Consider the following 12,441-nt stretch of genomic DNA (forward strand, 5'->3'; position numbering starts at 1 on the left):
AAACAACTCACAAAATGATGCTTCTATTTCCTGAAAGATCTGATTCCAAGCTTCCTGCCACTATATAAGTGTCATGTTAAGTTTTTTAAAAAGGTAATTTTTCAAAACCAGAATGAGCTCTTCAGAAAAAAAAAAAAGTCCAAAATTAAGTTCTCAGCCTTAATCAACTGGTACAAAGTTCCAAAAATACATTTAAAGGCCCAATGGCTGAGAAAAACACTAGACAGCTTCCTACAAGTTGTGGCTTAAATGTAAGCTGAGTGTAGAAGGACAGACTGGTATGCATTATAAAAAGCAAGGTCAAAAACCACAGGAACGAAAATCCAAATGGAGTCGATAAAATATGACTTGGGCACCAATATCTGCCAGAAAGTCTGCAGTATCAGACAGCAATGCCAGTCCGGGTACTTTCCCTGAGCTAACCCCACGTGGCCCACACAGATGACTGCAGACAAGACCGGGAAAGCCCACCCAAGTACTTGGAGACCAGCATACTAGTCTTCCTCATTATCCCAAACTCTGAAATGCATTTACATAAATCATATAGATTCGATTACTAATATAATTAGATTTTGGTAATGCTTTCCTTGTGAGTTTTATGTGTGCGTATTTTCCCCAAAATAATAACAGAATGAAATTATAGCTCCTTGAGTCAAAGAAAAATTTCTTTGTTCTAAATGGAAACATATTTCTAAAAGGAGACAAAGAGCATACAGGTGTTTATAATTTGGGGAGAGAGACAATTAATTTTCCTCCTTAATTTTGTCACAATACACAGATAACTAAAAGAGAAAGAAGTAAGACAGACTGCTTTCCTACATTAAGAACAAATGTACTGAAATTCTGCTGGTGTACAGAAAATGGCAGGATGTTGGGGGAACCTCCGAAAGGAGCCCAACATGTTCCTTCTGTCCTCACAGGCAACACCATCTTTGGTGACAGACTCACAGCCAGGCGATTCCTTTGAAGGTTGGAATCCCGACCAGCAGGGCTGATTGTGGCTCTCCTTGGGCATCCAGATATGAGAAAACCTATTCTCCTCCCAAGAACTGAGCCAAGTGAACTAAGCTGAATCCCACTGTACATGTCTCTCCCAGAATGGAAAGCGTCTCTTTTAACTTTGGTGTCCAAATGAAAACACATATTTAACTGTGTGTGAAAGCTAGAAAATAAATTAAAACTAAAGAGACATTTGTTGTTTTTCTCATGGATAATTAGAATCAAAAAGAATTCTTCAGGATTAGAATTTTAAAAGGTATAGAATTTAAAAGCCTCCCTATCTCTTTGCTCTTATTTTGGGGTCCATGAGAGACATGCAAACATGTTTCCAGTTCTTTGCTCAAAGGAAAGGGTGTTCTCTAAATCCAGTTTTCACCTGTTTTCAAGAATAAGGCAGATGCATGTTCATTAACCCCACTGTGCCCCAGGTCGTGGAGTAAGATGCTGCGTGGTTACACGTCTCTAATTAGCACACTAACTTTAAAGACGGCTTCAAAAACACAAACATGTCATTTTTAACTCTGAGCTCTAAATATTTAGGAACGAAGTCTGTGCCTCACCTCCTCCACACGTCACGGTGCAGGGAAAGAAGTCAGTTTGTCTCCATTGATGGCTGATCGGCTGGTAGAAGAAGAACTGGACCACGCTGTCCTTAGTCACAGTGTACCTGGTCTGGACAGAAAGAACTGTGATAACCTGTCTGCATGCAATGAAAAAGCACCTTCCACATCTTTCAACATGAGGTGAATACAAGTCACCTAGGGAGACAAACACGTCTATCACAACACACTCTCGTACATGAAGATTCCCAGAATGTTAAGATGTGATAGCATTTCAATTAAATTTGTCATAAATGGGATTTCAGAAGATCTTCAACCATTCTCCCTGGAGTCATTTTTCCAGGTAATGCCATGCTTGTGAATGAGTTCACAAAAATGTAGGCGGACTTTAAAAAAAAAAAACCTTTATTGGCAAATAGTTGCTTTACAATGCTGTTAGCTTCTACTGTACAGCAAAGTGAATCAGCCATTTGTATACATACATCCCCTGTTTTGGATTTCTTTCCCATTTAGGTCATCACAGAGCATTGAGTAGAGTTCCCTGTGCTGTATAGTAAGCTCCTATTAGTTATCTATTTTATACATAGAAGTGTATATATTGAAGAAGGAAATGGCAACTCACTCCAGTGTTCTTGCCTGGAGAATCCCAGGGACAGGGGACCCTGGTGGACTGCCGTCTATGGGGTCACACAGAGTCGGACAAAACTGAAGCAACTTAGCAGCAGCAGCAGTGTATATATGTCAATCCCAGTCTTCCAATTTATCCCACCCCTTCTTCCCTGCTTGGTATCTATAAGTTTGTTCTCTACGTCCTTGTATTCCTTCTTTGCAAATAAATTCATCTGTATCAATTTTTTCAGAGTTTTTAGTTTGCTTAACATTTTTTTCTTCCTGATACCTATGATTTTAATTTCTATGAGAACAGGAACTGAGATGTAATCTGGGTTTGCTTACAACATGGCACATAATTAGGAATCTTACATTTTTAACAACAACATCCCTAAGCATCTTTTAGCAGATCCTTCTGAAAGTACAATTACAGAAACTCAAAATGTACACAAATCCAGTGTTTGCATATGAGCCTTGCTGCACCTAGTTAACAGAGAGAAGGTGCACCGCTGACCGTGAGAGGGCAGTTACAGACAGAGATAAGTTTACTTTCAGGTTATTTTATTTCAGCAAGTCCTCTCCCTTCTTTCTTTTCTTCTCTACTGATTGAACAAATGAGTGAATTGAGGAAAAGTCCCAGAATGTAACACAAAGAGAAAAATAGAGGGAAAACAAAGATTAAGCTTGTGGGGAACAGCAGTATTCCCAGCAGAAATGCCAGTATTACATGGAGTTAAAGAGAAAGAAAAGAGGGACTTCTCTGGTGATCTAATGGTTAAGACTCTGTGCTTCCACTGCAAGGGGTGCAGGTTTGATCCCAGGTCAGGGAACTAAGATCCCATGTGGGAAGTGTGAGCAATGTGGGAAAGACAGAAGTACTCAGTCTAAAAATATTCATAAAGTTCTGAGCAGACATCATAAAAAAATGCAACATCACGGACAAAGAGAAATTCTAAAAGTTATCAGAAAAAAGATGATTCCCTACAAAGGAGTGAGAATCAGAGTGGCATCAGATTTCTCACAGGCAATAATGGATACAAGAAAATGAACACCTTTAAGATGATGAGGGACCATAGTTTTTAATATAGAATTCTACAACCAAATTATTCACTATCAATCAATGATCACTTGTCAACTTACAAACAATCTAAGATCAAATTAACAATCAGTAATCAGTGAAAAAAATTTTTCTCAGAGACAAAATGACAGAAACATTACCATTCAAAGACTAGAAAAATAAACTACTTAAGGGTATACTGAAAAAGAACTAATATAAATGCATGAGAAAGTAATGAGATGCAAGAAGCAGTAATGATGAAATGATCAGTAAAGCTTAGTAGTAAATATAAATAAGAATTGACTGTAAAAGAAAAGTTTGATATACTAACTTATAAAACAATTAAAAAATTGTAAAATTATCAAATGAAAAGCTCCAGACAGGAGATCTGTATGGAAGAAGGGAGAGTTACAGGGATGGGATGAGGTTACGGAGGCAGAAAGCACTTCTAAGGAGTCTAAGAAGTTTAGAGTTTTTTAGATTCACGAAGCACCACGAAGCTTACGCAGAAGAAAAGTTACTAATTACATCATAGTCAAATTGATGAAAAAACAGGAGAAAATGGTTGAAAACAGACAAATAAGACAGGTTACCCTCTAAGGGACAAAAATAAGTCTGACAGCTAACATCTCAACAGAATAAATGGAAGCCAGAAGACATGGAGAGATATCTTCAAGAAAGAGTTTCACAATGACAAAGAGGTCAAGTCACTATAAGAGCTAATGATTCTAAAAGTTAGTGTACCTAACCACCAAGCTTCAAAATATGTAATTCACAAGTTGACAAGAATAGAAAAAATATAGACACCTCCACAGTCATAGTGATAGTTTTATCAGGTCTCTTGTGGTAACAGAATAAGGAGATAAAATTCAGTAAGGCTATAATTTTGAATAAAACCATTAATAAACATGACCTAATTGATATATGTAGAACACTGTGCCCAACAACAGAAGACTACATATCATACTCTTCCAAAATTTGCCACAAATTGTTTTCACAAATTTCAAAACATTGAAATGATACAATGTTCTCTGAATACAGTAGAATTAAGGTATAAAATGATGTGATTTCTTGAAAATTCTGACATACTTGGACACTACACTTGGAAATATACTGTAAGTCAAATAATATATCACTATGAAAATTATAATACAATTTAACTGAATGATGAAGGAAAAGATTTCATATTAAACATTGTGGAATGAAATTTAAGGCATACTTTGAGAGAAATTTATGGAGTTAAAATTGTATGTAACGGAAAAATTGGATGAAAAATCACTGATCTAACCATCCATTTCAAAAAGTTAAAAAAAGAAAAGCATATTGAATCCAGAGAAAGAACAGAGATGGTAATAATAAAGACAAGAGCAGACGTTAATGATATGAGAATGAAATTACTTATTAGTGGCTTATAAAGCCAAACAGTGTTTCTCTGAAAAGTTTAATAAAATTGATAGCCCTCCAACATGAAGGATTAAAGGAAAAAAAAAAGCAAGTAGGGACAAATAATCAATGTTAGGAATGAGACTCACCACAGATTCTCTACATAATGGAAGAAATAAGACAATACTGTAAAAAAAAAAAAACCTATGTCAATAACTTTCAAAAAGCTAGTTGAAATAGACAGATTCCTTGAAACAAAACTGCCACATCAGGAAATCAAACATCTGACTAATTAGATAACAGCAATCTCACATAAACTGTTACAGAATAGAGGAAGTATTTCTCAATGTGTTTTATAAAGCTAGCATAAAATTAACACCAAGATCTGACAAAGACATTACAAGGAAAAAAACTTACCTCTCCTGGACATAAATACCAAAACATAATCATAAATAAAAATAATTTAAAATCATAACTAGTAATATATAAAAGGGTAACCCTTTTTGTTAATAATAAAATAACAAATACTTGTAGGTAAATACTGACAATAAATTCTAATAAAAAATAATGACCAATAAAGTTTATTACAGGAAGGTAAGATCAGTTTAACATCCCCAAATCAATGTAGTTCACTGTATTAAAAGGAAAGAAAGGAAAAACATAATCACTACTTCTATTGAACACTGTACTACGCGTCCAAAGTCATGCAAGAAAGCTCCAGTACTTGACACCTGATGGGAAGAGCCAACTCACTGGAAAAGAACCTGATGCTGGGAAAGACTGAGGGCATGAGGAAAAGAAGGTGGTAGAGGATGAGATGGTTAGATAGCATCACTGACTCAGTGAACATGAATCTCAGCAAACTCCAGGAAATAGGGAAGGACAGGGAAGCCTGGAATGCTGCATGCAGTCATGGGGTCTCAAAGAGTAGGACATGACTTAGTGAGTGAACAATAACAACAATGTAAGAAAATTTCTTTAAAGTATAAAACAATTGGAAAAGAAGAAACCAAACTCATTATTGTGGGTGTCATAATTGTTCATGTACATAATCCAAAAGAATTCACAAACTATTAGTATAAACATGTGAATGCAGTGAGAATATAATGTCAATATATGGAAACCAATTAGATTTTCATTCTCCAGCCGAAAACAAATAGAAAAAATTTTAAAACATTTACAATAACATCAAAATAATAATCAAATATTTAGAAATTAATAAAAGATATGCAAAACATACACACTGAAAATTATAACCATTATTGAGAAGACTTTCAAAAGAACTAAATAAAGGGATGAATATACCATATTTATGGACTGGAAGACAATATTGGAAGGTGAATTTTCTCCAAACTGACCTACAGATTCAAAGCAACTCAAATCAAAATCAGCAGAATAAAAATTTAGGAGCATATTTCAAAGTTGACATGGAAAGGGAAGGAGGCAAGAATATTAAAGATAATCTTCAAGAACAAAGCTGAAGAAATTACACTGCCAGATATTGACTTGTTCTAATGTTACAGTAATTAAGTCACAATGGTATTGCTGCATATAGACAGATAGGACAGAAGAGAGTGTAAAAATAGAGCCACACATATATAGTTTGGAATTTAAGATAGATGGGGAAAGGATTGTCTTTTCCACCTAATGGTTTTGGCTCAACTGGATAGTCATGGGGGAAAAGATACGGATTCTACTTCACACATAAGTATCAATTCTAGTTGGGATTGTAGCTCTCAGTGTAAAAGGTAAAATAGTAATGTTTCTAGACAAAAATATACAAGAATATTTTTATGATCCAGAATAAAGCAAAGATTTTCTAGCCAGGATACAAATATCTTACACATAAAGTTTAAAATTAACAACCTATAGCACAACAAAATTAAGAACTTCTGTATGGGGACTGGTAGCTGTAAATACATTTAATGGATAACAAAAGTTGAATTAAGAATTTAACTCTAGAAATTAAAAATACAATACCAAGATAAAACCCATGTAAAGAGAAAAGAAACAAAAACTAAAATTTACATGAATAGAATTCTTTATAAACTCTGAGAGTTAACAAGACTAAAATCTAGTTCTTAGATACCTCAGAGACAAGCCTTTGGCTGGTTTGAACAAACAAAAATTAGGCAAGGAACCAGAGAACACGTTTAGGAATGAATGAGACATAGGTACAGGTGAGTTTTTTGTTGTTGCTGTTTTGTTTTGTTTTAGTGATAAAGGAAGGCTATGATTACATTTCAAAAGTTAAATTTTAAAAATTAGATGAATTGGACACTTTTCGAGAAAATAATAAATTGAAAACGTTTCTACCTTTGTGATTCACGGCACATGCTTAAAATGAGATGGAATTCTGATTGAGAGGAATGAGATAGGTAAATTTTATTTTCTGTTAGACACTGAACTGTATCCCCCACAAAGTTATGCTGAAGTTCAAACTCACAGAACCTCAGAAATGCTCTTATTTGGAAATGGGGTTTTTGCAGGTCTAGTCAAGCTAAGATGAGGTCATCAGGATGGGCCTGACCCAGTATGACCAGTGTTCTTCTGTTACCGACCAGGGTTCTTGGCCTCCTTGATCAACAGAAATTGATCTGAGGCCAGATAATAAATTCCGGCGAGACTTCATTGCAGCTGGGACAGAGAACAAACAACAGATTCCCCTGCTCCCCGAGGGGACGAGAAGCAATCCTGAAGTGGGGTGAGGACAGGGGTGTGTCCAGGGGGTCAGACTGCAGGGTGACGTAGGTGGTCTGCCCACCCCTCAGGTAGTGACATGTGCAGGGGGCATGCTCAGTACTCTGCCTTTGTTCCCGACACCCAGTTTTGCTCCAGGCTCTTCAAAAGTGGCAGTTGGGCTTTTCAGTCTCTTTCAATCTTTTGTCCAGAATCTGCCCCAACTGTGCATGCACACAGTTATTTTTAGTCCCATATAACTTATTTGTATTTTGTCACATGAGAGGTGTGTCTAGGTGCAACCATTGCAGTGAAAGGTTCCAGGTCCCAGCCTGTCTCACTTATATAAAGTGAGACATTTGGGCACAGATGTGGACATGCACAGAGAGAAAGTGGTGTGAAGAAAAGGTAGAAAAGCTGAGGATTCAAGAAGCGAGGAGAGAGGCATGAACAAATTCTCTTTCATATCCTTTTCAAGAAACTAGTCCTGCCCACATCTTCATTTTGAACTACTAGCCTCCAAAACTGTGAGATCAATAAACATCTATTGTTTAAGCCACCCAGTTTACTGTGCTTTGTTACCGTAGGTTCAGGAAGTGAACGCATGCAGACTCTGAAAACTGTTCTGCTGTGTTTTGAAACACCTGTGGACATGAGGATTTAGCCACCGTCTGCACCATACTGCAAGGCTAAAATCTTCTCTTTCAGAGAGAGGAAAACAGTTTCAAATCCTCTCATCCCTGAGATGTTAGATGTGCTGCCATAACTCCCCAGAAAGAAAAGAGAGACCTTGTAGGTAGAAAACATACACAGTATCCAGAGCTGTGGTTGGAGGAAACCAGAGACAGAGGCTTGCCCAGCTGAAAACCAACATGAATGTACTTAGCGCCACTGAGCTGTACAGTGAAACATGGTGAAATAAAAACACTTTTCATTTTACCACAATAGAAAACATTAAAAAAGAAGAAATTAGAAAATATTTTTCTACAGAAATACAAAATATCCAAATAGAAGAAAGAAGATAGACAACTAACATAAAAAGGAACATTTCAGACTACGAGGAAAACTTTTTTCTTCCCTTGAAGAGGGACATACTTTTTAAAGAGGGGAAAAGTCACCAGCAATCATTATTAAAATAGTTAACCATGGAAACAGATACCTTTCTCAAAGCCACTTATGTTTATTTTACTAGATTATTCTCATACACATACAGTGAAAGCAGATATTCACAAACACCTACTTAGATCCTCAGTAAATTCTTACTGAAAGGATAGCGCCTCAGGCTCCAACCAACAAAGCACACGGCATCAGCTACAGGTTCAAGACTCTACTGCTGCATGGTGGCCACGTACACATATTGCAGAAGCAAAACAAGAATACCTCGGGGGCTCACATGCAAAATACTGTGACTCAGTAGCAGAGTGACAAGAGTCCTCCACTAGAAATAGATCATTCAGGAAAAGAAGGATGCTTAGTGAGAAATCCACTGGGAAGAAGAAAAAGTGCACTTTTCTTCCAAAAAGGTCCAAACATGAAAATACAGCTTCTGAAAAAGTAGAAAAAAAGAAATCCCATCTCATTGGTGCAGTGAGTTGCCAGATTTCAAAATCGGCACAATAGCCACAAAAGAATCCAGCATCCCATGGATGCCTTCATATTTTACTCATCACGTCAGAATATAGTTGTTTTCAACCTTCCATTTATTAAAAGTCCATGTTGCTGTTGCTGTTGCTCAGTTGCTAAGGTGAGTCCAACACTTTGCAACCCCATGGAAGCAGTGCAACAGGCTTCTTTGTCCTTCAGTATCTCCTGGAGACAGCGGAGACGTCCAAGAAATGAGGTCTAATCTAGGAACTGTATGCAAAGGTGCCTTTGTATTTCAGTGCACCCAGGACTGAGCGAAATTATTAACAACACTCTGTGAGATAGAGCTGATGGAGGTGATGGAATTCTAGGTGAGTTCTTTCAAATCCAAAAAGATGATGCAGTGAAAGTGCTGCACTCAATATGCCAGCAAATTTGGAAAACTCAGTAGTGGCCACAGGACTGGAAAAGCTCAGTTTTCATTCCAATCCCAAAGAAAGGCAATGCCAAAGAATGTTCAAACTACCACACAACTGCATTCATCTCACATGCTAGAAAGTAATGCTCAAAATTCTCCAAGCCAGGCTTCAACAGTATATGAACCAAGAACTTCCAGATGTTCAAGCTGGATTAGAAAAGGCAGAGGAATCAGAGATCAAATTGCCAACATCCACTGGATCATAAAAAAAAAAAAAGCAACAGAGTTCCAGAAAACATCTGCTTTATTGACTACACCAAAGCCTTTGACCGTGTGGATCACAACAAACTGTGGAAAATTCTTAAAGAGATGGGAATACCAGACCACCTTACCTGCCTCCTGAGAAATCTGCATGCAGGTCAAGAAGCAAAAGTTAGAACAGGACATGGAACAACAGATTGGTTCCAAATTTGGAAAGGAGTACATTAAGGCTGTATATTGTCACCCTATTTATTCAACTTACATGCAGAGTACATCATGCAAAATGCTGGGCTGGATGAAGCACAAGCTGGAATCAAGATTTCTGGGAGAAATATCAATAACCTCAGATATGCAGATGACATCACCCTTATGGCAGAAAGTGAAGAGGAAGAGAAGAGCCTCTTGATGAAAGTGAAAGAGGAGAGTGAAAAAGTTGGCTTAAAACTCAATGTTCAAAAAACTAAGATCATGGCATCCAGTCCCTTCACTTTATGGCAAATAGATGGAGAAACAGTAGAAACAGTGACAGACTTTATTTTCTTGGGCTCCAAAATCACTGCAGATGGTAACTGCAGCCATGAAATTAAAAGACGCTTGTTCCTTGGAAGAAAAGCTATGACCAACCTAGACAGCATATAAAAAGCAGAGACATTACTTTGCCGAGAAAGGTCCAGCAATCCATGATTTATCAATTAGGCATGCATGGATGTGAGAGTTGGACCATGAAGAAAGCTGAGTGCCAAGAATTGAAGATTTTGAACTGTGGTGTTGGAGAAGACTCTTGAGAGCCCCTTGGACTGCAAGATCTAAACCAGTTGATCCTAAAGGAAATCAGTCCTGAATATTCACTGGAAGGACTCATGCTGAAGCTGAAACTCCAATACTTTGGCCACTGATGCAAAGAACCGACTCATTGGAAAAGACCCTGATGCTGGGAAAGATTGAAGGCAGGAGGAAAAGGGGACGAAAGAAGCTGAGGTGGCTGGATGGCATCATCGACTTGATGGACATGAGTTTGAGCAGACTCTGGGAGTTGGTAATGGACAGGGAAGCCTGGCGTGCTGCAGTCCATGGGTCACAAAGATTCAGACACGACCAAGCAACTGATCTGAACTGAACTGTGGGATAGAGCTGGTCTTCACATTCTCTCTCAGGTTGAAGCCAGTTCTTCCTATTTTTTTTTTTTTTTTTGAAAGATCAGCTGTTCTTAGTTGATTGAAATGGAAAGAGATACAGTGAAATACAAGATTGACCATCATCAGGGACCTCACACACATTCTTAACCTCCCACTCGAAGGAGAGCCGTCACTTGATTGCCTCATAGGCCAAGGAGAGATGAATGGAAGCAGAACTCCCAATCTCAGTAACAACACAGGCTTGGTAGTACTACAGTGCTCTGACCAAAAAAACAGTAACCCATGGAAAAGGATATTTCCTAGAAACCCACAGAATTTGGACAAGCTTGTAAGTCAGGGAAAACCATCAGAATTATTCTTGCTTCATCACAGCATCTCTGATTTGCCAAATTCTCTCGCACCAAGTACACACAGTCATGAAAGAAAATGGTTTGGGCATGTAAGTGAGGCTTTATTTATGCATGAGTCAGTTGTGTGTAACACCCTCTTTGATAAATAATACATTAAAAAAAAAAAAAAACCTTTCTAGTCAAGAGAGATCAAAAGCTTGCCAGAAATTGAAGTTAAAACCCAGAATTGTTTATTAAATCTGAGAAAACTAGAACTCAAGAGACAGGAAAATAGAAGACTGCGGACAAACTCATACAGTGGCAACATGCTGCTAAAATGCATTCTATTAAGAGGTGAATATACAATTTGGACATAAAGGTGTAAAGTAGTTTTTGAGTGTTGATTTTCAGTTGCTAAGTTGCATTTGACTTTTTTGTGATCCCATGCCCTCCAGGCCCCTCTGTCCATGGGGTTTCCCAGGCAAGAATACTAGAAAGGGTTGCCATTTCCTTCTCCAGGGGATCTTCCCAACCCAGGGATCAAACCCACGTCTCCTGCATTGGCAGGTGGATTTTTTTTTTTATTAAACTGCTGAGGCGACCAGGGGAAGCCCAATTTTAACTACACATATAGTATATGACTGTATTTCTAAGAATTAAATTTTAGAATATTATAAGTAAAACTAAGATCACTCCCCCAAAGCACTGATACCCTCTAAAATAGCCACTAACTTCTCAGTGCTTTCAGTTTGGAATATATCCTCCCAAATCTTAAAAAAATGTATACACACACACATACACATATTCATATATGTACATGTGTGTGTATACAGACACATTCGAAGTAAATAGTTAATGTGTGTATGTGTGTTTATGCATGAGGTCAATAAACAACACATTTCCCATGTTAATACCTTTACCAAGCAGTACCATAAAATTTTAACATTTTTGGCTATGTTTCTCATCCCATCACTGTATTAATGTTTCCTACTCAGTCAGAGGTCTCTAAATTGACTTGAGAGGAATACAGATCTCCTGAGTAGGAATGAAAAGAGAATTTTTAAAGACGGTATGTTTGTGTTTGTGTGTGTGGGCTTTACTACTTTAGCATCAAATGGGAAAACCTTAAAAGAAGCAACCCAAGCCCAGAATTTATGTACAACAATGGGTGAGAGAGAATAGAAGGAAAGAGAGATGACAATTAGGGCTTCCCCAGAAGACCTTCCCAAGGCTGTTGTCAAGGAACAATGTTGGGTTGATGCTCCAAGGGTCTGACACAAAAGTCACTTCAATGTCTAGGAATGGCAAGTGATGTCCAGGAGTGGCAACTTAAATGTCTATAAATGTCTATACCTTCAATGTCAGGATCACACGAGGGCCCGGTGTGGACCATGGCAAGTGAGGACGTGTGCCCTGCGGAGAAGGC

The 12,441-nt window shown here is 37.7% G+C and overlaps 1 protein-coding gene across 3 annotated transcripts in view; it reads right to left on the bottom strand.

Annotated features, from left to right (window-relative positions):
- Nucleotides 1-12,441, bottom strand: part of ADAMTSL3 (ADAMTS like 3) — a 361,288-nt gene that overhangs the window by 144,971 nt on the left and 203,876 nt on the right. For all 3 annotated transcript variants that reach the window (XM_065906671.1, XM_065906673.1, XM_065906672.1), the window contains exon 10: nt 1,560-1,671. In XM_065906671.1, the coding sequence (XP_065762743.1) occupies nt 1,560-1,671 (112 nt within the window). The remainder of the gene's footprint in view (nt 1-1,559; nt 1,672-12,441) is intronic.

The sequence above is a fragment of the Muntiacus reevesi genome, chromosome 15 (genome assembly GCF_963930625.1).
Source record: "Muntiacus reevesi chromosome 15, mMunRee1.1, whole genome shotgun sequence".
Lineage (NCBI taxonomy): Eukaryota > Metazoa > Chordata > Mammalia > Artiodactyla > Cervidae > Muntiacus > Muntiacus reevesi.